Raw genomic sequence first — 27,345 nt, forward strand, 5'->3', positions numbered from 1 at the left:
TCTTTTGATTCAGAGTCTTCCCTTCCACCGGCCACCCTAGTGGAGCTGCCGCCGATGGATGTTCTCGAGTCTTCAGTAGATGGAGAGCGACGGGGAGAGGTCTGGCGTTTTCCTCGTTGGGCCTGTGACACACTTTGAGATTCAGAGATTGAGGGGGTCCTTGAGGAGTGGGAACCACAGGATGGACCGCGGAGTCATGGAGGATCCAAACACATTTTACAGAGCTTGTTTGCTCTAACTATTGTTTGATGGCCCGTGTTATGCAGGATCGAGAGTCCACTTCAATGAAGGCAGCTTTGCAGTCTGACCATTGGCAGAAGGCTATGGAAGCCGAGCTGGAGGCTATTGAGAGAAATGGCACTTGGTCTCTTGTGCCTCGTCTCTCTCACAAGAAGGTGATTGGCGTCAAGTGGGTCTTTAAGACCAAGTATCTTAGCGATGGTTCTTTGGACAAGCACAAGGCTCGCCTTGTTGCTAAAGGTTTTGCTCAAGGCCCAAGCATTGACTTCCATGATGCTTTTGCCCCTACTACTCGTATGGCGACTATTCCAGTTGTTCTTGCCCTGGCTGGCTTGTCTATCAATTGGATGTGAAGTTGGCCTTTCTGAATGGTGACTTGCAGGAGGAGATCTATGTTGAGTAGCCTCCTGGCATTGGATCCTCGGATGGGAAAGTTTATAGTTTGAAGAAGGCCTTATATGGCCTCAAGCAGTCTCTGCGTGCATGGAACGAGAAGATCAACTCGTTTCTTCAGTCGAAGTTGGGATTTCGGCGTTCCAAGGCCGATCCGCAGCTTTATGTGCACACTTCCGAGGTTGGTTATGTGTTGTATGTTGATGATTTGATTCTGATAGGGGATCATGCACAGCACGTGCAAGAGACCAAGACATCTTTACATCAGACGTTCAAGATGATGGATTTGGGACTTCTTCAATTCTTCTTGGGTCAGGAGATTTGTCAGTCTCAGAGGGGGATTTTTCTCTCTCAGCAGAGATACATTCAGGAGCTCTTGGTGATTTTTGAGATAGAGACTTGTTGGACCATTTCTACTCCTATGGATCCGAACTGGAAGGCCACTTCACACTCCGATTCTCCCTTGACGGATGCTTCCTGCTACCGTCAGTTGATTGGATCCTTGATTTGGCTCCTCAACACTCGTGTTGATCTTTATTTTGTTGTGGGACTTTTGGCAGGGTTCATGAGTAAACCCAAACAGATGCATTTGAAGGTTGCCGTGAGGATTCTTCGGTACTTGAGGGGGACCTTTGACTTAGGGATTTCTTATCTAGCAGGTGTAGATACTTCCGATCTTGTTCTTGCAGGTTAGAGCGACTTGGATTGGGTTGGTGATGTGGACCAACGGAGGTCTACTACAGGCTACTGTTTTACCTTGGGTACAGGTATTATCTCTTGGAGTTGTAAGAAGTAGCCCACGGTAGCCCTTTCTTCTACTGAGGTAGAGTATCGGGCCGCCTCTTCCACCACATGTGAGGTTGTGTGGCTTTAGAGATTGTTGGAGGAGCTTGGCTGCCCCCAGACTCGTCCTACTCTACTGTGGTGCGACAACGAGAGTTGCATTGCCTTGGTACGGAATCCTGCATTCCATGCATGGACAAAGCACATTGAGATCCAGTATTACTTCATTCGCGAGAAGCTTCTGGATGGGACCATTGATGTGGAGTACTGCAAGACAGAGGATAATCTTGCTGATTTGTTCATGAAGGCGCTTCCCTAGGCTCTTCTTCGGCAACATGCTAGATCCCTCAGTCTTTTGACTTGTACAATATCTGAGAGGGTGTGTTAGAGAGTTATTTCCTAGACAACAGAGTGCCACGTCAGCAGTACGGATAGCATAGGAGCCACGTTAGTAGGACACATCAGCAGCCACATCAGCAGTCTGCGCAGGTGCCACGGGCAGCCTGCAGTCGGACAGTCTTTATCATTATTTTATGCAGTCAGCTGCATTTACTGCACTATTTTTTCCTGGCTATTTAAAGTCAGTTTGTGGCACGCTTTCAGATATTCTGATCTAACATCTGATAGAGTTTGGTCTGCTGAGACTGATAGTGCGCGGGTTGACAGAGATCCAGGTTCTCAAGGCGGAGACACACGCAGATATTTTCTTTGCACTCGTGTATATTTCTGCACTCCTATACAGCCTACTATACTGCAGATTTTCCACAGTAATTACACTCTTCTTTTCTCTCTCTCTCTCTCTCTCTTCTCTCCGTATTGACTCTCTCTGGCCAGATCTATGTACCAGTTCACATTTTGGGGGAGACATATTGGAGCATGTGAGGGAATTATGTCTATTTGGGAGTCACCTTCTCTGGCCCTCGTTTTTCGTTGAGAGGGGCATCAGATGCACGTCCCTGGCACGTGGATATGCAGCACTAGGGGCACTCGAGAGTCAATGTGCTCACATACAGTTCGAGAGTCAATGTGCTCACATACAGTTCCAAGAGCTCGGCACCAAACTCTAGTTGTTTGACACCCTAGTCACACCTACATTACTATATGGAGCAAAGGTATGGGGTTGCAGCTTGTACCACAAGCGTCTTAGCCCACTCACTGACCATATTGGAATAGAGAGGGATTATTATGATGGTTGGGATAGCGTGGAAAGGCCATTGATCATGATGATAGCACGCATGATTAGGAGTAAGGTCTCCACCCCACATCCCATTGTCAGAGCAGAGCTAGGGGCAATACCTATAGTTATGGAGGCACTCTTCAGGGCAGTGACCTTTTGGCAGAGACTATGGGAACTTCCATGCCATAGATACTCTAGATTGGCACTAACCTCATCTAAACAACTAGCAGCTGGAGGCGAGAAGAACTGTTCGTTTTCACAGATGACTATTTGGATGAGCCTACATGGTTTGGATATTGACTGTCTTTTACCTTTGGGTTATAGCCTTGACTGCCCTACACTTTCTCTCAGCCTATCAGAGTTGAACCAGGTGATTAGAGTTGATATCTTGAGGATTGAGATAGCAAGGACATGGATCCATCCACCACTCCCTCTAGGATCGAGGATGGAGTTCTATAGGAGTCATTTCTTGTGTCTCTCTAATGATGGTTTCACTATTCAGCCAGCATATATGGATACCCATCTCTCCCATAGCGTACGGGTTGCTATCGGACAGATTCGCACCTCCTCACATAGGCTTTAGATGGAGATAGGCAGATGGACAAATACCCTAGCAGAGGATAGGACATGCCAGCTCTATGGTCAAGAGCCTGAGATGGAGGAGCACTACATATGCAGATGCATAGTATACTATGACATACGAGGATGGTACCACTGCCTCTTCTGTGATGGATTTGGACCCCTTTGTCACGTCATGGAGTATGAGGACCAGAGATGCCTAGGTCTTTTCCTCCTGGAGCTTGAGAGGTGCCGAACTGCACTTCTACGAGACAGGAGGCCAGCTCACCCAGAGGGACACACATAGAGAGCAGTGACAGCCTTCTTCTACAGAGTGGAGCCTACTGACACTACCGACTTAGCAGAGACAGAGCCACCCCGCCAGACACCTTACAGGCGACACCGTGGTGTCACATTGGATAGAGCCACTTTCCTTCGTCGAGCACGATGACCCCGTCTACCAGGACCACGTCCGAGGAGGTCACATCACAGTTGGATTAGAGCCATTATCACGAGACACGACAGACTCACCACCAGGCATATCAGTGAAGCAGCTAGGGACCGCATCATAGCTGAGATCATGTGCAGATCTTGAGATCAGCTACAGCCCATAGTCCCCACCACACTTTGATACATGGTTCTATTAGATCTGGTTCTCCTTTCCTTTCCTTTCCTTTTCTATTGATGGAATAACACTACACATGGTTCAACCCTAGTATAGTCCCATCATATAGTTATTTTCAGTATTTTTTTCATAAGCCACCTACTTATTTGTAATGTTATCTTTACCTTACTGATGAGATGACATTAGATATGGATGTACTCTGGATTTTGTCTCATAGGCCACATTGGCCTTATGTAGACGTTAATATATCTTTCTTTCTTTATTTCTTTCTCAATTTTTGTCCTACGCTTCCGCATTGCTGCACTTTGACAAATGCTTTTTTTTGCAAGTAAAATGTGGCTGATTATATGACTTAAGAAAACTGATTACAACGGAGTACTCATGCTCAACAAACAAGTTGGAGCTGATGAAAGTCACAGATACATCATATATACAAGCCTCTCAAGGCGGTCTAGGGGGGACGGGGGCAAGAAGCCATGAAGGGGGGGTGTATCGCCATCTGGGGCTGCATGCCTGCATCACGAAGAACAGGTCCTGGCCGCCCCAAATGCACATGAAATGACATCGGAGCTCTTGACGAGCCCTGGACTCGCCCTGCACTTGATCCCATCGGCCTCGAAGGGAGTGGATGATGGAGGTCCAGAGCTCTGCTAAGATCGCTTGTACTGAAAGTCTCTCTCCCCCGAAAGCCACTTGACACTGTGCCTTCCAGATATGCCAGCGGTTTGCTGTGGGCTCCAGTACCTGGCGGATGGGTGGAGCCTCTAAACCGACCATTGCACATGATCCTGCCTCGATAATGAATATTGTATCTTACATCCTGGCCTCATACAGAAGGTGATGGCCCTAGTTGATCTCCTGCCAGCAGAAAGCTCCCCAAGAGATACATCCAAGGCTGGGTGCTATGCGGCGAAGGATGCGGCATACTCCTCTCCACACGAGCTGTGTCGCCTCATATGACCAAAGGCAGTGCTTTGGGGTTTCCATAGACTGCTGTGTGTAGCGCTTATAAACTCCCTCCTTCTGCATCTGGGCAAGCCAGCTTCCCACCGCCAAGCCTCCATGTGCCACCAGCCATAAAAAATACGATACCCTCCTCGGCCTCCAGCTGTCCCATAGGCGGCGCCAGAAGGTCCGTCAAAACGGCTCCGTGCTGCTGTGCTCCGCCCAGTACCTGCTACGTGACGACGCCCAATCCATATCCTCCTGCATCAGTACGTGTCTGCCAATCCTGGCAGTGTCCTCTAAGAACCTTGGTGGCTTCTTGGCAACCACAGTGGCCGGGCAAAGCCACCCTCCCAGATCCCACTCCAACTCATCAAGTGGCCTTCCTTCCCAGATCCAGAGGCGCCACTACTTGAGCTCTTGCCAAAAGACCAAAGGGTCCGGCCGCCATGTCTTCTCCTGAAGGCCAATCACCTAGATCCTCTTCCATGAAAGGACAGCTATCCCCTTATCCTGCTGCCCTCTATCAAGAGCCAGACGTCTCCCCTTCTACACGGTGAAAAAGGTCCCAGGTGGAGCACCACCCACTCTTTCTGCCACCTATAGGGGGGTGCCTGTTGGTGAAAACCTAGCGGCCCATACCTCCCCGGGCTCTATCGGCTCTCGTATCGGGAGAGCAAGCTACTCCTGAGATATTGCTACGTCTATCTCCCTTCTCCTCAGCTCCACTCCTTGCTAGCAGCCTGATACTTGCTGTAGTACCTCCTCATCCGCCATTCTAAACACCTCCCGCGATGTCTTGATGGTACGAGCCGAGCCAGCCTCCCAACCAGCCCACTGGATGTGGGGGCGCTCGCCAATCTGTGCCTCTTCCCAGTCCTTGACCTGGGGTTCCAAATTACTGGTTGATGGTCTATCTCCTCTTGACAGCCTGGGGGGCCTTGGATTAGGGCCTTACAAAGGCCCTGCCACACGCGGAGCAAAGCTGTGTAGGAAGCGTGATCTGGGCTGATAGAGCTTTCAGATCAAAGGCCTAGGTTTCTTAGAGAGTACCAGGCTCTGATACCATGTAAAGAAATACCCTAACCAAACATAAATAGAAACCGTACGACAAAGCACAGATTGATAAAAGAACACAGTTAGGGTTAGGGTAACTCAGAGACAATGAATACAGTGAATGAATGAAGTGATATGACTACTAAATATACGATACTCATGCAGCAAACACACTATGCATTGAATGAATATTGTACCTCAAACTCCTGTATCTTAAGGATTAGGACAAGAGTAATGAGTTGGAGAGTGTGTCGTACTTTGCCGAATCACAGCAAGGCAGCCTTCGGATGTTGAACACCAGCAAACACAGCAGTGAGAAGTTGGATCTGATGTAGACAGCAGTGAGGAGAAAGAAAGACAAAAAACACAGACTGCAGGAGAGAGAAAGACTAAAAACGCAGACTATGGGAGAGAGAAAGACTAAAAACGCAGGCAGGACTTTGATGATGTGGCAGGTTGTACGATAGCAGGTCTGCATAGGAACAACAGTCGCCTGGCTGGAATCAGCTCGAAATTGCGTGAAGAGGACTAGAAATCAGGCGCCAATTGATGGAGACAACAATGGATAGCTTTGGCTGAGATGTCCTCTGCGAACGGCAAGCTGAAACACCTGAAATCTGCAAAAACGAGATTGAGGGCTGAATGGAGGGCAGCATATGTATTTATAGAAAGTTTGGGTCCTCCCAAGTGGGTTTGTGCTTATGGGACACGGAAACTCTCTAGGATTGTGTTTCTTTTAAATAAGCAAGGTTTCTTCATTAATTTAACATGTTTTGGGGCTGTTTAAGTAAAGCTAATGCATTTTTAGCTCAACATCATTAACCTTATATGGTTGATTGTGGATTTTGTGATTCTTGCAGCTTCTTCACAAGCAGGTGATTTGGATGAATTTAAAGAGGAAGGAACTATGCATTTTATGGTTAACGTTGTCCAGCCTCAGTTTAATCTCCATTCAGAGGATGCAAGGGTAATGGGCTTTGAATCTCTGGAGTAAATATTAAAGTGTATCTTGTCTTCAATATCAGAGTCATCAGTCAAGTATGCCATTTGAATTTTGTTACAGGGAAGATTTCTGCTTGCAGCAGCAAGTGGGAGAGTCTTAGCTCGTTCTTTTCATTCGGTTATCAATGTAAGGCCTGAAATGATAGCTCAAGAATTGAAGCCAGGTGGAGATAATTTGTCTGGAAACATGCCAGAGTTGACATGGAACAGACGAGAACTTTCTGTTATACTAGAACAAGTCCAGGCCCATGTTGCCCCCACTGATGTTGATCCAGGCGCAGGCCTCCAATGGCTTCCAAAAATACCGAGAGGATCCCCAAAGGTGAAGCGAACTGGTGCCCTCCTTGAACGTGTCTTCATGCCATGTGCAATGTACTTCCAATATACCAGGTGCAAGGGCGAGACTGCAGATCTGAAGGTGATCTTTCTGAACAGCTGTATGCATAGATTTTACTTAGTAATATTGCGGATTACAGACTGCAACTAGTAAGGAAAAGCAACACATAAGCATGTGGGAACTTGAAGTATCTGAAAAATTAAACTGTAAAGCACAGAATATTTCTGTGATTATATTTACTTGAAACAAGAGCCGGATTTAGTGAGATAAACTTTCTGGATATGTATTCTGGCACAAAATTATGTCTTCTAGTTTGGGATTGTATACTTCGGTAACTTTAGTGACAATTTTGTAAATTAGGCTAGAATGTTTTTATTTAACAATTGGGGAATTTTGCAGCTCCAGCATTAAGTAAATTAACACTGGTTGACATGTTCATGATTCTTCTCTTCAACAGCTTCTGCCCCCTGCCTCTGCCCCTGCTTTCTTCCCCCTTCCAAACCATTAGAAAAATAGAAACCCACCACACACTTGAAGAGGCTTTGTGTTTTGTTTTCGGTAATATATAGTACTGTACAGAAGCCCTATACCTTGAAGTATATAGGTAAAATTATTACAGAACCCTCTACTGCTGTTCTGTCTTGCACCCTTGCTGATGTGTCTCTCTTTATCCATTGCATGCAGCCTGCATTTCAGCATTCTGTTCAGGTTTTGTTTTGTTTTTTCTTTGCATCCTGTGTTTGTCTCTCATTGTGTTCAGCTTCCACATGCGCTCACACTGTTGTCCTAAATTAGTTCATGCTGCCCAGATATATAGTTGTCTTGCTCTTTTTATAGGTTTTGTTGCTGTTCAAACAGTCATGGCTGCTGTCAATGTAGTCATGGCTGTGTGTCACATGAATCAACATGACAGAGTTTAATACCAACACCTTTTCAATCTTTGGTGAACAATAACCTATCCACTTTGATACTAATTAGAAGGTTCTTGGGATGGTAAGCATATTTTCTGAAGGACTAAGGACATGGTTTCTCATTTTTTCTATATAACATTAATTGTCATGTGTAATAAGATAATGCTTTGTACCTTGTTTGATCTTGCTAAAGTTTCCCTTGCTTGTGAATTACTTTTTGAGTGGTTTATCAAAGCTTTAGTTTACTTAAATGTCTTTTTTGACTATTTTGAGTGTGTGTTTGCAGGTAAAGCCACTCAAAGAGCTGTCATTTAACTCCTCAAATATCATAGCCTCAATGACTTCTCGTCAATTTCAAGTCATGGTGGACATCATCAGCAATTTACTACTTGCAAGGCTTCCAAAGTAAGCAGACACTCTATAGTGGAATGCTTCCATATGCATATTCATGAAACACAAAAGTTGATATACAAGTCCATGTTCTGTGATACTAATTGGTATACAAGCCTGGGTTTTGAGAGAGAAAGGTATATTAATGTCTGCAAAAGGCCAATGTGACATATAAGACAAGAAGCAATAAATCTGTATCCAATGTCATCTCATCAAGTGAAGTGAAATAACATGAAATAAATGTATCCTGACATGAGGCTAAATTTTACTAAAATAAAAAATGTCTCCTTGTGCTCCTACTTGAGACTCATATGGTGCCAGTACCCCCTATCTCACCTCAATCAGGACCTCTAGCTCCTATAGACTCTGCATGAGTGTGGCACGGGGTATTGTGTCAAAGGCTTGGTGGAAATCCACAAAGCAACAATATACCCGCCTCCCCTGTGTCCTACTCTCATTGATGAATGCTTGGAGTGTAAGGATGTGATCAAGTGTGGAGTATCCTATCTTGAATCCTACCTGTCCATTTACTCGATGTTGGTGCTTCTCTATCCATTTGCTTAGCTCTTGTATAGATCCATAAAGCTTGGTCTGACCATGACCGTTCAGTAGTTGGTAGGAACCATGGGGTCTCCGGCTTTTAGGATTGGTACTATGGTATTAGTTGACCAACTAGCAGGGAAGCCTTCCCATAAGGGCCTTGTTGAATAGGTGGGCTAGAAAGGGTGCGAGTATATCTCTAGCATGTGATAGGTGCTGTGCTAGTAGTCCATCATGGTGGTGGGCCTGACCGTTCTTGAGTCCATCATGGTTGTGGGACCGACCGTTCTTGAGTCTATCAAGGGCGGTGCAAACCCTCACAATACTGTAGAAGGTGGATGATGTGGGCCTTTCCCTTGATGGTGGAGGTAGAGGGGGCTGTCTAGATACATGATACAAGGAGACATGTATGCCATGTATTTGGAGATGTAATGGGTGTATGGGCTAGGGGTGTCCAGAATGCCTTCCATGCCTCATTGTTGTCGTGCGTCAAGAATAGTTGGTAAAGCTCGTGCTCCAATTTAGATAGATATGCCCTCTTCTTCCACTACACTAGGCGATGAAAGATCGAACGTGTTTGGCTTTGTGTGTAGGCTTCTTGTGCTCCACCTTGCTAAAGATGAAGACGGCTTTCCTTGTAGTCTTGGTTGTACTAGTTGTTCTGTGGGACATTCTTGCTTGAAGGGGGTGGATTGGGGACGTACGTGGGGAAAATACATGGCAGCTGAGGTGTGAAATACTTTGCAAGCTTTGTTGTGAACTCCTCCAAAGGTATGTGAGAATCAATCTTCTGGAAGCTCCAGTAGAGATGGTTTTTCCTAGCCAACAAGACATTTTCTATGTTAGAATAATGTATGATATGCTCATATAGTGGTAAATATGATGACTCTCCTTGTGGCGCATATGGGGAGTGTGCTAGAGCAAAGTAGCACACTGCAATGCATATGTCATGGAGGCGATTTGTATGTATTCGGATCCACATGAAGCTAGCCTCCTCATCCCTCCGCATGACCTGCACAAGATGCTATAGTTCTCCCTACACGATAGAGCCACTCCCCTAGACCCTTTGTGTTACGTCCCTAGGCCTCCGGATGGGTGCTAGTAGCATTGGTTACAATGGTCATGAAGTGCCCTTTGTGCATTCACACTGTGATCACCACTCTTGGACTCTTGTCGTATTGGGCAATGCATCCGTACATTGGGATGGTGTGGGCTGATGGTATGGGGCGCCAATCCTTGGGATGTGGTCGTGACCCGGAGTGCTACTAGCTTCAAGGCTCGAGGGTGAGGCCATTTGGCTCTATGATTGGGAGGTGTGTCCAGTCCCTTTTATTGTGAATATGACTTGTGTCATTTCTTTGTGTAGGTTGATTGTGGGGGAATGTTTCACTTTGGTCCCTTTGCATGATCGGGCTCTAATGCAACATGTTGTGTCCCATTTGTAGCTTCTCACCCCCTAATAAGTGCAATGCCCGAGCTGTGGTGTGTCTCTGTATATGAGATGATGTTCGTGTTAGTAAAGGTCTCTTGGAATAGCTTGGTGAGAAACCACTTATTTAGTATAGTTACGTCATTTAGGGTTTCGCATTGATAGCCCCAAAAAGGGTTGGGCACCCATATTTTGGGCATTTTTTCAGTGGGGTGTTCACATAGTGGGGAGGCACCCTAGATTGGTTGAGGCCTATTCATAGGCTACCTCTCCACCCATTCATTACATCATCCCACACTTTCACTTAGTCATTCTGACACTTTGTTCCACTTTCTTCTCTCTTCTCACCATTGTTGCTCATACCCCTACTGGTGGACATTGCAATTCGTAGTCACCTTCCACCATCTCCACCTAGCATCAACTCCCCTCCATCTGGCATCATAATACATGCTTGCGTTTGCCCTCTTGGAGGATCTCCACCATTAGGCACCACCTTTTCCACACCTGGCGGCATCTTGGCTTCTATGTTTGGAAAATTTGAAGGTTCCTCTGCTATTGGCGTTATCACATAGACTGCTGGTACTTGCATTTGCAGCTTATCATCACTCCTTCCATTTGGTGTCTTCATTCATCTCTAGGCGTTAGCATCTAGGTTGTCGTCTTTTGTGTTTGGCAAGTCTCACACCCTAGGCATATGTGTTTTGTAACTTGGCCCACTTCTTGGCATTTGAGGATTGTGCTTTGCTCCTTTGATAGCTGGTGATCATCTTCTTCATCTTCCGCTCCCTCAATAGCTGTCCTTCACCTTACAATGATTTCTTTGATAGTCCATTGCACGGAGGGCTGCGTTTCTCTTCTTTCACTGAGCAATTTCCCTTCAGATGGTGCTGCCTGATTTAGATAGAACAGTGTAGTCAGCTTTTGAGCTTCAACTCTGGTGTATCAACTTTTCTTCACATAGCATGATTCAACGCTTCATCATCTTCTTCTTTTGTGTTTTCTGAGTTTGTCTTCTCTCTTATTGTTTTGCCGTACACACTCTGTGTTTCTCCCCACAAACTCTATTGTCTCTTTGCTTTGTTGCATAGTTTAACATAGCCGTGCATCAATCCTCATGGTTCCATTACAGTTCCAAATTGTGAACCTCAAGTGTGTCCCATAGGCCACTGCGTCCCATCAGTGGTACCTATCAATGATAATGATACATCTTTCTCTATATACTACCCATTTGCCCACTTTGCAAGCTGCCATAATTCATGGCATGTAGTCCGATAGTGGGCTACTTGGGTTGGTGTGAGATTATCCTCAAGATAGATTTTCCCCCCTCTAAGAGCGTTTGTTTTGGAGAGGAAGGCTTGTCGTGACTCCAAATCGGAAAATTTGAGGATAAGAGGCGAGCCCCTTTCTAGGTCCTTATCTACTTGCCATATGTTTTTCACAATGGAGGGGTCCTCTACTTCCGTTTTTCCACATATGCTCTTGGCATCTTCTAAAGGGATGTCTTCCTTGTTCCATCCAACCACTTGGATGTGAAGAGCTCTAATTTTCCTTCTATTCTTCTCTGCAAGTGCTGTGCTCATGAACTCTTCCTTCCATGCGTAATATTGCATAGAGGTAGAGATGGAGACCTCTTGTGGCATTGATATGGATTTTTTGGATTAGTACTTGGGTTTTGATGAGGAGTCTTGGGTTGAGGACGCTCTCGAAGATACTGAAGGTGATGAAGTTGGAGAATCTGGCAAGATTGTGATGTATCTTAGGAACCGGAGCACTTTGGTATCCTTACAACAGGGTGCTTGCCCTCCTTTGCAAGGGCAAGGGGACATTTACCAAGGTATGTTGGCTCAAGCTAATAGCTTGATGAGTGAGTACGTTCATGCGAATGAGGGTAAGGCATCTGCATTACTGGATGGGGAGCATGCGGTGGTAGTACTGGGTACAGACATTGTGTTACAACAAATTGCGGCTTCCCATGAGCAAGCTGCCATCTTCTACTTCATTGGTTGCATTCCCCTCATTGCTCGTATTAGGCCTTGGCTTGAGGGTATGTTGTCATGTAATGATTTGTTACAAGAAGTGGAGATGGTTAGGTACAAGCTCCTCTAGTGGAGGATATTTGTGTTGGACTGAAAGGGTTCTTTGAGGGTCTCTTTTACACCCCACAAGCCGGGCCTAGATCATGCAAAATATCCCTTTGTTTTTGGATGGCCAATTAGACCATGTTGTTCTGTGGGGCCGTTGAATGAATTTTAGGATGTACTTAGAAAGGCATCTCCTATTTGGGTGGAAGGGCTCGACTTCCCTTCACTTCTTTGGTGACTTCTTCCATTGGTGTTGCACTCTCTTATGTATATGTCCCAGCATATTATTGTCAATTACTGCAGACAGCCAATACATGACATTTTTATCTTTTGCATTCCATTCCTTCCGTGCCTTTGTCTCTTCTGCAGTTGGAGGATCACTCACCTCCGGCTCCTTTTCTTCACCTGAAACAAACTCGTAGAGGCCTTTTCCAATAAGGAAGTTCGTGACACGGAACTTCCATGAAGGGTAGTTATTCTTGTCGAGCTTCTCAATGATGGGGCTTCCACTGTTCTCTGCCATTATCACAAAATTAATACCAAACAGCAAGCAAATCTTCTGCAACCCTCGACCTGTAGTGCACAGCAATACACCAGACAACCTTTTTCACTGTCTGCTCAACAATACATGCAATCTGCACATCATGCTTGTTTGCTTTAGGATACTAGTAAAGTTCATTTGACTAAAATGCATTTACAAGCCCTAGGGTTGCATTCCTTGTATTACGAGTTGAGATGGGGGACATTTGTATGTCATTGCTTTAGATTTGGACAATAGGGACACTTTATGGATGAATGTAATTAGGATCACATGGGATCACACCATGATATGGATTTAGAAGAGGAGAGATATGCATGTGCAAACACCTCAAGCTTTGTCTCAGGAGTAAAATATATCTCCTTTTCCACTTGTTGGCCAATCAGGACTCAAGCATTTGTGCGCTAGAGTACCAGTGGAGTGTTGATCCTCCGATTGTCATCAAGCTTCTAAGGAAGCTCCTTGGGTAATAGTGGTGAAGTGTAATGCGCGCTGGGATGCTCGTCTATCTCTTGTGCGTGCTCATCCCCACAGAATGTTACTCAAACATTTCAGAGAAGGGGAAAGGGATTTTACTCAATGCTGCACTAGTAGGGGGAGGAAAAAGCTCTTCGGATTCTACCTTGTGGTTTGATTCTTAGGGAAGATTGCTTCCACCAAGAGAAGCTCTTCGTACTTAGCAATAGTAGTTTCTCTCCTAAGTGTCGAACATTGTGCATGATCGAGCGAAATATGAATGGATAGATTTTATGGAGGCCAATATGATCGAGGCGGAGGTTGAGGATGTGTTGTGTCTCCTTTGCATTGAAGGAAAAGCCCTAGTTGGGATGACTTGCCTAATGAATTATTCTCGACATACGTGGATCAGCTTAAGAACCCATTGAGTTGTCTTTGTCGCAAGTTTGACGGTCAGGTTGCATGCCTTTAAATTGGAAGATTGTAGTACTTCGCTTGCTAGCAAAGATTCCCTTGCCTCAAACTTTAAAGCAGTGGAGGTTGATTTTTGTTATGGGATCCTTATATAAAATTTTCTCCATGATCATTGCAAATAGATTGAGAAAAGTTTTCCTAGAGTTGATTTACTTGCGACTGTATGGTTTCATCAAGGGAAGCAACATTGTGCACAATATTCTCAAGGTACAATTGGGGATAGATTATGCAAATGCCTTTGACAAGTAGGTTGTTTTAATTCAACTAGATATTGAAAATGCTTTTAATCATGTCAACTAGTCATTTCTTCGACACTTAATGTTGGACATGGGTTTTGGGCCTCGAATGGTATAGCTTATTAATACCATCAGCACTAATGCAGTGGCGCGTATCATGCTTAATGGGGGAGTGAGTGATGAGATTACTCTCACTGACTTGCTTTGCTAGGGATGTCCTCTAGTTGTGTGCTATTTGTTTTGGTGACACATCCGATGTACTCTTTGCTAGACAAGTTGGATATTGATGGCGAGATTGTTGGATTGACTCTTCCTAGTGGAGAAAAACTTTTGGGTTAGTCTTTGGCTGATGATTCCTTTATGTTCCTCAAGGTTGAAATATCAACTTGGAAAGGGTAATGGCAACTTGGTGCCTTTTTGGTCTCGCTTCGAATGTGTATATCAATGCACTGAAATTTGCTTTGATCAGTTGTAAAGAGGAATTTGAATAACTTGGGGTGGTAGGGGGTGTGGTTCTTCAAGGTGAGATAATTTGACATGGGTTATCCCATAGGGGTGGATTTGGATCCGCATGCCTTGCTCGATTGGATGTCTTCTTGCATACATGATAAGTTTATGTATTGGAATTCTCAAGGTTGGTCTCTACACGTGCAACTAAAAGTAGTCCAAGCAATCATGATCAATATGATTTCATTTTTTTTGCCATTGCTTCCATGGACGCAAAAGTCTTTGCATGAGCTGGTGCAGCCTATCCGCTTCATGCTCTAGAAAAAACAAGGAAATCGAATGGGCCAAGTGTGGGTATCGTGGCAACATATAACTACACCAAAATAGTTGGGCCGTGCTGCTTCTTTGAATTTTAAAATCCACATGATGGCTTTGAGCTTTGCTCTTCTAAAGGCTTTTTGTATTCAACATCACCCTTGGACCGATATCGCAAGGTTTCCTATGAAGGATGCTAGCATTTTCCATAGGCACACTACTTTTCAGGCCTTGTGGTGGAATATCATGAGTTCCACCCAACCATTTAAAACTTGTAAGTCTTTTCTTCTCACCCACTTGATTACATCATGGCAGGAGTCTCGTTGCCTTACCGTATGTTTCCCTCTAGATTTCAAAACAATAGTGAATTCTTTGCAAGCAAAGGTTTTGGCTACATCCAAAGGGCTAAATTTAATAGCATGGTGAGATTAGGCTTGAAGACTATCGAGGATTCTGTTATCCTGGGTTGGGTGAGGGCTTATTCTTTCCGCTACATTCGCTAGTACTTCTGAATATTGAGAGGTTACAAGTTGCTTTGGTTGACCTTAGAGGATCAGCTTTGAAGGCACTCTCCCTTTCTTGCTTCTTTACCCTTATTACGATGGTTGGATTCGGCTTTTGTGAAACCCCAATATTTTATAAAGAGGTCAGCTAATTAGATTTACCACAAAACAGCGGAGAATAAGATTTATCACAAAACAACTAATCAGATTTACCACAAAACAACGGAGAATAAGAGACAATTATTGAAAAAGCTAACAAAATTTGGTTAGTTTGTGATAGTGCAGCTAAGTAGTGTGATTGCTTGGTTCACTTATCAAGGTCAAAGCTTCCCTATTAGACAATGCATTGTGGGCTTGAAAGATATCCCGTAGCACATATATCTTTTGCACTACTTGTGATGAGATAGTGATTCGTCTTTTCATTTCTTGCCGGGTTGCTAGACAGGTTTGGGACTTCATTTCTAGAGTATGGACCTCCTGGAGAGTTTAGAGAATGCCTGTTGGATCCTTTGCAAGATGCCTTTCACGGTGTCGGAGGGGTTTTAGTCAAAAGGTCATATCCATCAAGGATCAGAGATAGAAGGAAGTAGAGAATAGGAGATAGAAGAGAAGAAAAAGAATAGACAAGAGATACATAAGATAAAGACAAAGCTCAATGAATCAAAGCACTATGTATTGATAATGTCACGGGGACGTGAAATTTTGAGATATTTTAATCTTGCTAGTAACATTTGATTAAGTTATTAATCAAATGTGCAAGGTTGTTTAGCACATGTGATGCACATGGCAGTTATTTCATGGGAACGGGCCAAGGACCGTGAGGATGCAGTGGGTGTTAAAGGCAAAAGTTGTGTTAAGTTATGCCAACTGGGTTTTGGTGGTCAGTTGGTGCCAGGTTGGACCCTAGGACAATTGTTTGGCCATTAAGTGTCAGTGGTGACACTAGGGACTAGCATTAATTAATTAATTAATACTAGTCTAAGGGTCAACAGAGGTTGGGAACCACTCCAAGTTGCAAATGGCCTAGCCAATTTCATTACAGATGGGCATGTTTAGTTTTGTGTAGGGGTCAAAGGGGTTGAAATTAATTTTCAGAATTAATTAATTTTGAAAAATTAAGTTAATGGCTGAAAATGCATTAGGAAGGCTGGCACTTGGCAAAACTTTCCCATGCAACTAGGGAGAAGGTTGTTGGAGGGTGGTGGAAGCCGAATTGCAGCCGTTCAGAGCTTGGTAGAGGGAGAGGAGGTGATTAGATTTGGCTGTGAGAGGCGACAACGACTGATCGCGCGCCACAACAGGATAGGGGCAGCAGGATTTCTCTTCCGCCTCAAGAGAGGCGGCAGTAGAAGAGGAGGGCTCGCTAGCGGAGTTGGTGTTTTACCCCCCCTTTTGAAGCTGTTGGTGCCATCAGATTTGTTATCGGAGCTACGAATCAGAAGATACATTTCAGCTGATTTTCTCTCTTTCTACAGCATTCTCTCATCTCCTCCAGTCTATGCTCAAGCACTCTCAGTAATTCTCAGCCATTGGTAGCAGAGTACAGCCAAATTTGGTGGACAACAGAGAGTTTACTGCTGTAAACCCTAAATTACAGCAGTAATTAGGGTTTAGCAGTCACCTTGGGATTTGTGCCATCAGTCAAAGGCATTGTACACTGAAATTAGCACCGGAAATTCATGGAATTGTGAGGATTTCAGATGCCAACCCATCTATTGTGAATTTGGGGCAGCATTTGACGAGTTGGGGTTCCATTAGAGCAAGCCCTGGGTGAAAATCAAGGGGCAATTTGCCGGAATGCTTTGCTGATTATTGGAACAGCAAGGGGCTTTTGAATCAGCCAAGGAGATCGTGAAATCTTGGCTTGTAATTTATCCATCAGCAATTGAAATTAAATAAATATTGAAAGGGGCGTCAGTTTTGGGGCCAATAGGGTGTCCATTGTCCAAGTTTATGAAGGTAAAGTGAGCATTTCAGTTTATGTTTGTTTGTTGATTGTTGTAATTAAGTGCTTAATCAGGATAAACCATCCTATCTGAGAAGGAAGGCTGGTTTCAGATAGAACTTGAAATTCCTTGTTTGGCACAGAAGCAATCTCCAAGCATTAGATCTCTTGGAGCTTCTTTGTAGACCAAAAACATGCATCAAACTCTAACTTCTCTGCTGCTCAGAATGAAAATCTGATGGTTTTGTTGGCTTCAAACAGGGGTTAAAACTCCAGTACGCCTAGGCAAAAATCTCCCAGATCACTCCTTCTTCCCTTAGTTCCGAGTGCTGTTTGTTGTGTGTAAACTCCGATTGCGACGTGCGCAATTTTGCCAATCTTTCTTTTTGCATGAAGTCTCTAAAAATGGTTGAAAAAGCAAATTGCTTTTTGCATGTCACCCTATTCTAGAAGTTTCCATAGCTTTTTAGGATATTTACAATAAATAATATCCAAAAGATAAAAGATAGGCTAAACTTGTCCAAAAATCTAGTATTTTTGAACCATCCATACTATGGACATTGACTCTAATGACTAAGATGACATTGACTCTCTAGATTCATAAGAAAGACGAATGATGATGCCCTCCAAGGTTTTCACACTGTGTCCACATAGCGGCACGACATCCATCCGCTTTGAACCTGCATATCCTCCGTTATGTGCCAAGGATGCATCCACTTGGGTCAAACACCCATAGCTTCAACTTGTTGCTCATTATGCACATAAGAAGACATCCCCCTGGATCATAGATTAAAATACTCAGCATTTGTACAGCTCTTGAGCCATACCTAGTACCCTCTCTAGGGTCATAAGGCCTTGGGTGCGTATCATACACTAGATGTTGTTGAATCTCCATATACATGCTATCAATGCATCCATCAACAAATACATAGTAACGTGTCTGCTCTTCAGAGTCCGGTGCATAGAAATTTACTTATATTGACAATTGTGTACCACATCAAACATAAATTGAACCTCACTTGTATCCAACATAATCTCACCATCACCAAAAATAGTAAAGCAATCCATATCTTGAAGCATCTTTGAATTGCCTATTAAGGCCTCTAACAAAGTATCTGAAACATTTTCCAGTTGTGAAGCATTACATCTAACATCCTCTAAAGGCATATCCTCGAGCTCATGAACTCTCATAAATGATAACTTTATCCTGCAAATCATGTACATTCAACACTTTACCAATCTTCCTCTGAGTCCCTGCATCAAGTAAAACATGAGTTTCGTAAATCTCTTTAGATGCATTAAGAAAATCTACAGATGCAATGGATGACTCTTCCACTATAGGATCTTCAAAGGTATCCATAATCGTCTCAATATCAGACTGCAGCTTATATTCTAACTGTTTGTCCTCTTGCTTGCTATCCTGTTTTTGCTCTTGCTCAACCTCTTTCATAACATACTCCGGAGGTGGCTGATTTGTAGCTTTAGACTGATTCAGACTTCTTCTTCTCACGCTTTTAGATGTCCCTGTATTATCGTCGTCTCTCTTTCATTTCTCTTCCATAAGTACATCTGTGTTTTATCCTCTTGCTAAATATACATCCACTAAATATGCATCTATGGATGATTCCCAACTAGTTATGTCACGAATGTTTTGCCCTACATGAGACATTTTACTATCAGTAGCTTTTCTCTTTTCAGTTACCTGCAAAGCATGTGTCCATATTGTAGCCTTCGGACCAACCATCACTTTAGTTGGCATTCTATCCAACTGTAGACCAAAAGTAGAAGCATGTACAGTCGAATAAGCATTTCGGATAGCCAAGTCTTCCAACAACTTTTGCATACCTCCCTTTCCAAAATTCAAAGCAAGAGGCAATCCCGTTTCTTGTGCATGGATCTTGCTATCTTTCTAAAAGTTGAGTTGTCATGCCAAGGTCTCGTGATAAGCAACACAATCCTTCCTTTCATACTGCAAACTATTACACCACATATACATCGTTTCCTTGGTTTAGAGGCTGTTGCTCATCTCCTTTCCTCTTGTTATTTTTCATATAATTTTGCAATCTTTAACTGAAGATCATGCATGCCTTGACCAATTTATCTAATACATTTTTCTCCCTAACATTAGGAACAACAGGTGCAGCCATAGCATTAGCCACATAAGTGGATGGCTTACTGGATACATGAATAGTTTTACTCGTAACAGTGGGCAAACTAGATACATGTAATCTTTCTCTTCTTCTGTGCTTTTTTACTAGTGCAGTAACAACTTCCTTAACATGCCTCCACTTTTTAAGCCCTGTCTCTGTAGTCTGATCCTCTAATAAATCATCAAGTTTCTCTTGAAGCTCAGGATCTGCCGCTTGTAGAAACAATTCAACTTTTTGACTTTCAAGAGCTTGCTGTTCTACAAGATCTAGCTACTTAAACAGACTTTCAAATTCTCTTAATAACTATGTAGCCACAAAACCCTTATTGGATTGTAGAACCCACTCCTGGAAAGTCTTGCGAGTAATCAAGCTGGTGTCTTTAATGTAAAATTCTTTCCTAAGTGTCTTCTTGAAAGCTACCCAGTGAGCATCTTTCACGTATAATTCAGTAACCCGGGCTTTTAATTCATGTACAATAACTTGTATAAAATACTGGCTCTATACAAGTTAAGCCACCCCAAAGGATTTCATCTTTTGAGCATAGATATGCAAAATGCGGATACATTTCTGCCATTAAACAACTTCATCTCATGCTCTATTGCCAACAGAGTATTGATCACAACAGTTTCTAATTGAGCAGAAGCTTGCATCACCTATTGTTATTGTTGTTGTTGTTGTATCTGCATAAGCATGTTCATATTCTGCACTAATTGTTGCAAAACATTACTAGAAATTGTGTTTGAAGGTTCTCCCATCTGTCTTTTTTTTCTAACAATCTTTCATGTTGGGTTCACCAATAAGAGAAGAAAAAGAATAGACAAGAGTTATACAAGATAAAGACAAAGCTCAATGAATCAAAGCACTATGTATTGATAGAACCTGAAATTCCTTGTCTGGTACTACTCAGAAGCAATCTCCAAGCATGAGATCTCCTGGAGCTTTCTTCTAGACCAAAAGCGTGCATCAAACTCTAACTTCTTCTTTACTGCTTAGACTGCAAATTTGATGGTTCCGTTGGCTTCGATAGGGGGGTAATGTTGAAAGAGAGGGAGAGAGACAAAGTGGAGCGGAAGATGAGCCTTAGCTCATTGTTATTCTTATTCCATTATTCTTCCATTATACTAACTGAAAGAGACTTACACACATAGGTATGACTAACCAAGACTAACTGTGGTTAAGTCACTGACTACACCGACTTATTGAATGTCACACACGTGTACAGCTGTATCCAGCTAATGTCGGCCATACATATAAAGATAGACTGATTGAAGTGTAATGGGAGCTTGATATTCTAACACTCCCTCTCAAGCCCAATTCATTTGATAAACTCCAAGTAGCTGTCTGAAGTATATAAACTTTTCTTTACCAAGAGACTTGGTAAATATGTCTGCTACTTGGTCTTCAGTCTTCACATGAATCAAGTAAATCTGCCCTGTAAGAACTTTTTCTTTGATGAAATGGTAGTGAACCTCAATATGTTTGGATCTAGCATGGTAGACAGGATTGCTAGCCAATATAACACTGCTGAGGTTATCGCAATGCAATCTCACTCTGCTTTCCAGCTGTATTCGCAAGTCTTTCAGCAGTCTCATCAACCAAACTGCTTCGCAAGCCGCTAAGGTAGCTCCTCTGTACTTAGCTTTTATACTAGACAATGCAACAATAAAACTGTAGACATCATGAACGGTTTTCAAGTCTGGCCAAGAGACAATTGCTTCTATCTTTGCAGGATCCATCTTCACACCTTCTTTAGAAACTATGTGCCCAAGGAAGTGAATCTCTTCCAAAAAGAATTCACTCTTCTTACCATTAATGAGCAATCTGTTACATTTAAGCTCATTAAAGACTACAACTACGTGTTTTCTATGCTCCGCTTCATTCTTTGAAAAGATAATCATATTATCAAAGAATGTGCCAACGAAACTTTGATAAGGGCGGAAAATTCTATCCATCATCCTGTTAAACGTAGCAGGAGCATCGGTCAATCCAAACAGCATGACTGAAAATTCATAGAGACCAAATGTTGTTTTAAAAGGAGTCTTATGGATATCCTCTGGCTTGATTCTGATTTGATGGTACCCACTTTTCAAATCTATCCTGCTAAACATTCCTGCTCCCTGTAATCGATCAAGAATGCCATCTATCCTCGGAATCGGAAACCTATTCTTGATCGTGTTCTTATTCAAGGCTCTGTAGTCAATACACATTCGCCAAGAGCCGTTCTTTTTCTGAACTAACAACACAGGTGAACAAAACAGAGAACTACTGAGCTAAATTAGTCCCTTCTCTAAAAGCTCATTAACCTGTGTCATAATCTCTTTCTGCTGTGCCTCACTGACCCTGTACGGTGGCCTATTGGGCAGACTAGTCCTTAGAATAAGATCTATGGTATGATCTTTAGGTCTCTCAGGGGGTAACTCTCCTGGTAATGAATCTGAGAAACAGTCACTGAATTTATCCAAGAAAGCCCTTCTACTTTCATCTAGTACAGACACATTACTGTCAACTTCATTAGCTTGCTTTGCAAAAATCAAGCACGCAGAAATATGATTTTTCATTATAGAAGTAATTGCAGAAGCAGAAACAATTGGGATAGAATGTCCTTTAAGCTTTACATCTAACATATGAGTCTTGCCCCTATGTACAAGAGTAATCGTTCTATTGCAAGTATCCAAGATAGCGTGCTTCCTGTGGCACCATGGGATACCCAACAGAACATCAGAGCCCTTTAAATCCATAATATGGAACTCCTCTGTGTCCACATTGCTCTGAGTATGTATACGAAGTTTTCCAAGAATGGGAGTGACAGGTTCAATATTGCTTGGGGATGCCAAATCAGCTTGTTCAACTGGTCCCATTTCCTTGGGACGTATACCCAGCTTAGTTGCCAATGCTGGTGAGATAAAGTTTGCACGAGCTCCAGGATCAAAGAAAATAAGCACTGTGGAATCTTTGATCTTTCTCCAAGCTCTGCACAATTTTGTAGTGAGGGTTGTCTCTGTACGTAGTATGGATTGATCCGTATGGTATGATCCGTACGGTATCGCATGGCACGTATCTGTACGATTCAGTACGAAAAAATGGGCACTTTTTGGCTACTCTACTTTAAGTCTACAACTTTCTTTTTTCTTTTTCCTTTCGTTTTTTTTTCTTCTTTCTTTCTTATTTCTCCCCCAAGTCTCTCTCTCTCTCTCTCTCTCTCTCTCTCTCTCTCTCTCTCTCTCTCTCTCTCTCTCTCTCTAGCCTCTTCCTCTCTCTAGTTGCACTAGTACCACGTACGAAAGGTTTGATACTATACCATACTTTAGGTACCGTACCTTACGTATTAGTACCATAAGGTACCAACTTAATGGATGCATCTTTCCTATTCGAACTGCACTTTGGGACGAGCTAAATGCTTCTTATATTAATATGATTCTCCCATGAGATTAGGTTATTTGAGATTCAAATAATTTCTCTCAACCTTCTCTCTCTCAAGCCCACACTTCTCTTATTTGTATGATCATGAATGTATGATGTATCCACTCCTATCTATGTAGTTATAAGTTGTAGGTAGCAGTAGCGCATGTTGCGCATTCCGCATTAGGTTTTGGCATGTTACCCTCAAAAACTCATCTTATATGCTCTAATAGCATCGCTATTTAGACTTGAAATATCTATTCTATTATCTTTTGTCTAAAATAATCAAGTTATTTTTTTGTCGTACTAATATCGTACCTTACCCTATAAAATCTTAAGGTACCATTTAGTACCGTATTTTATCGTACCATACCGTATCGTACCTTTCATACCTGACAACTATGTTTGTAGCATCATCAGTTGATTGATCTTCCACCATATGAGGCACTAACCCAATGCTAGGCTTCTTTTTACTTGGCATATCTCTATCCTCCGCATCTTTAGAAGTTTGCTGTGGGCACTTAGAAGCAATATGGCCTTTCTGTTCACATATAAAGCATTCACCAGCCATCATTAAAGCCTTTCTTTCTTCAAATGATTTGCCAAAAAGTGGCCTCTTTTGTCCTTTGTTCTGTTTAAAAGAAGTCTGAGGTTGCTACTGAAATCTTTTTTTCCAAAAAAACTTCTTTGTAAAGTTGGTCTTTTCCGGAAATTGCTTTTTCTTCTTGCTAGGATCCTACTTAAACCAAGAATTCTTCTTTTCAGTGCCTTTAAAGCTGTCAGCTTTTCCTTTTAACAATGCATTTGCCACACCATATTTGTAACCCTAGTCTTGGTACAATAATCCTTGATGGCTTTGGGCAAGCCACAACAATACTTTTCAATCGGTTCTGATAGGGCAGTGTCCTGTGAGAACTCACGGGCAAAAGTGCTTCCTAAAATTTCTTATTGTACTATTCTAAATCCGTACAATTTGCGGCGTCCAATTTATGCCATGTAGTCATGACATCGACTTCAAACGTATCAGTTAACCATGAGGCTGCAAACATCTGTTTAAAATGCAGAGGCGAAGCGGAAGCAGATAGAGAGTGAGAGTTGTGAGTTGGCACAATAATCAAGGAGTTTTAGGACTAAGAGTTGGAGAGTGTTTGACAATGATAGAGTGAGAGTGAGTCATCGAATGGGTGGTACACACAAAGAATGAAATAATATATTTATACTTAGGGTACGGTACACTTACACCCGTTAGGGTGGGTTCACATGTGTAAAGTAATATATACATGGGAGAGCACGTATGTAAAGGGCGCGTAAAGGGCTTTTACACCCAACAACCTCCCACTTAATGGTCCTAAGCGAACCTTTAACCAACTCCCACAAGTCTAATGCAATGCTCGTGTGGAGCCTTTGCAAGATTTTTAGTGAGAACATTTGCATGGTTATCTTGTGATTTGATCTTAGTCAGGGTGACTAGACCATCATCTAGAACCTGTATAATAAAATGATAACAAACATCAATATGTTTGGTACGTGCATGAAACATGGCATTCTTAGCCAGGCATACAACGCTCTGGCTATCACATCTAAGTATAGGTGTTTTGGTGGGCAGCCCAAAATCCTTGACCTAATGACCAAGCCAAACTGCTTCTTTTGAAGCCTCAGTGGCTGAAATATATTCAGCTTCAATGGTGAGTGCTACTATTTTTTGCAATCTAGAGCACCAAGAAACCGCCCCACCTGTCAAGGTAAAATACAAAGAAGAGGAGTGAGGTGGAAATGCAATGCTACATGTTGAAGAATGCTCTTGCAGCAGGTGTCATTTGGACAGTGTCCCTCGTGGGAAAATTGTTTACTTGCCCAAGTGCCTTAGTACAAAGATGATGAAAAATGCAATGTAGAGGAGGAACGCCAGACTTTGTGTGGTGCTAAGAACCATAAGGATATGCCCGTACTCGATCTCAGGAGTTGGCTCCATGTTGACCAAGTGACCAAGGCAAGAAGAAGAGAAGGAAGAAGATGTAGAGGATCCCTAAGATCCAAGATTTCCACCTGAAAGGTAACTTGCAGTAAAGAACAGTAGACAGAGTGAACTAGAGAATCCGAAACTCAACCTCGGGAGAGAAGCCACTAGCTCTGTGTATCTATGCAAGAAGGAATACAAAAGCCTCATCACCAAGTCACGGCTGAACCTCCAAGGTCCCAATCTAGGTAGATCCTGGAGATCCTGGTTATCAATAGGTGAGATGATTGCTAGAAGGAAGCCATCCATCCAAGGGTAGAAGAAGAAGGTAAAAGGACTTCGCCAGGGTGTGCGAAGGATTGAGCGGTGGATGGGGATCCCCTGTGAAACTGGAGGAATAGGAGCCCTCTTAGAAGTTGCAATAGATGTAGATGCCCCCTTGGAGGGCAAAGAAAGATCATCCCCCTCTAAGGTAGATAGAAAATCCAAAAACTCATGGATTACGGACTCTGAAATGTGTGAGGATGAAGGAAGTGCTGCCGGTCGTGCTGAAGAAGGTATCCGGGGTGGTGAAGAATGCCTAGAGTTGGCCTCTCGAACGTGAGTAGGCGAGGGTGAGGGGTGGGGCTTAGATTGAGTAATGAGTGGGTAAGAGGCGCTTCTTCTCAATGGAGCGGACTGGGAAGCCGAAGAAGAGGAAGGAGTCGAGCAGCCATGTCTCTGGAAGGAGCGGACTGATGAGGAGACAATATCAAACAATCACTATCTCTCAATGGAGCAGATTGTAGAACCGCAGGCCGTGGTTGCCATTGTACCTAAAAATAGGTGGGAGAAGATTGCCGCTGGCATTGCAACGATCTTTGGGAGGTCGTAGTGCCAATTGATCCTCCGTGTGCTTGAAAGAACTTAGTGCGTATCGGATGCGTCTTATTGCCTTGAGCATAGTACTCTGATAGCTTGCAGAACGATCTCTCTGGCCCAAAAAGGAGAGGTGGCACAAGGAGTGCTTGGTGGAAGATGCATATACTTCGGGGGGGTGGGGAGCAAAGATCGAAGTCGGCAAGCATCAGTGGTGTGTCCGGTGACGCCACAGTAGGAGCACGCAGTAGTTTGGTCATCTTTTGGTAAAGAAGCTATAGGTACCAGTGTGCCTTGCTGAAGAAGGAAGAGGTGGAAGAGGTCAACCATGAACCACGAACCGCAATGTTTGTCTCAAGGGGTGTGAGGGCAGTGTGAAGCACGAACCGCAATGTCTGTCGCAAGGGTGGGAGGGAAGTGGAAGGGCTGGAAGTGAGCTACCAGTGGGAGGAGGATGCTACGAGCAGTAAGAGATTGCAACCAGTAGAAAAACGCAGGTGAGGAGAGAGAAATACTAAAAACGCAGGTTGCAGGAGAGAGAAAGACTAAAAATGCAGGAAAAACTAGCAGCAGTAGTCAATATGCTGAAATCAGCTCCAAACAGTGTGTGATAGGCTGGAAACAAGCGCCAGACTGTTGTAGACAGCGATGGCCAGCTTGGACTGCTATGTCCTCCGCGTCTGGGGTGTGGGCAGCAAGTTGAAATACCTGAAATTTGCAAAAACGAGATTGTTTTTTGACTGGAGAGTGATCAGCAACAGTCACTCTGTTGTAAACAGTTACAAACTGCGGTTTGGAAGGCTGGAAATAGGCGCCAGACTGTAATTGACAGCAAGGGACAGCTGAGATTGCGATGTCCTCCGCGAAAGGGGTGTGGGCAGCAAGCTGAAAACACCTGAAACTTGCAAGAACGAGATTTTGATGCAACACGTCACGAGGACGTGAAAATTTGATGCTTTGCTTATGTTTAATTGACATTTGATTAAAGGATTAGTCAAATGTGCAATTAAAAGATGCACATGTGTTGCACATGTGAGGTGCAAGCTACTTTCTCATAGTTGAAGGCCGAAGGACCGTGTGAAAAAGATGGGTGTCAAAGGCAAAAGTTGTAACAAGTTACACTTGTTAGATTCTAGGTGAATTTTGGTGTCAGTTTGCCCCTAGGACCATTAATTGGCCATTAAATGTCAGTGGTGACACTAGGGACTAGGCATTGATTAATGGATTAATGCTTGTCCAAGGGTCAATTAATGCATGGGACCACTTTGGGTTGCAAATGGCCCAGCCAATTAATTTTTGGATGGGCAAGGTCAATTTTCTAGACATGGATTAAGGGCTGAATTAATTTTTAGAATTAATTAATTCTGAAAACTAATTAAATGACTGGAAATTGCTGAAAATGGATTAAGAAAGCTGCCACTTGGCAAAACTTTCCCATGCAAGTGGGGGAAAGGCTAAATAGGGCTGAAGGGAGAGGGAAATCTCGTTTTTTCTTTATGGAGCTGTTGGGAAGAGATGTTGGACTGTTGTTGCCAGCTTTTGGGGCCATTTCCCAGCCATTGGAGACCATTTTGGTGATGGAGATTGCATATTCTTGACC

At 43.3% G+C, this 27,345-nt stretch overlaps 1 protein-coding gene across 5 annotated transcripts in view; it reads left to right on the forward strand.

The window, feature by feature from the left end:
- The window catches only part of SAB (HYPERSENSITIVE TO PI STARVATION 4), a 129,882-nt gene that overhangs the window by 71,052 nt on the left and 31,485 nt on the right, over positions 1-27,345 (forward strand). For all 5 annotated transcript variants that reach the window (XM_087679596.1, XM_087679597.1, XM_087679598.1 and 2 more), the window contains 3 exons: positions 6,638-6,744; positions 6,841-7,197; positions 8,314-8,432. In XM_087679596.1, the coding sequence (XP_087535722.1) occupies positions 6,638-6,744; positions 6,841-7,197; positions 8,314-8,432 (583 nt within the window). The remainder of the gene's footprint in view (positions 1-6,637; positions 6,745-6,840; positions 7,198-8,313; positions 8,433-27,345) is intronic.

Source organism: Lygodium microphyllum, chromosome 6, assembly GCF_053477565.2.
Source record: "Lygodium microphyllum isolate KBCC chromosome 6, Lygodium_microphyllum_v1.1.10, whole genome shotgun sequence".
Lineage (NCBI taxonomy): Eukaryota > Viridiplantae > Streptophyta > Polypodiopsida > Schizaeales > Lygodiaceae > Lygodium > Lygodium microphyllum.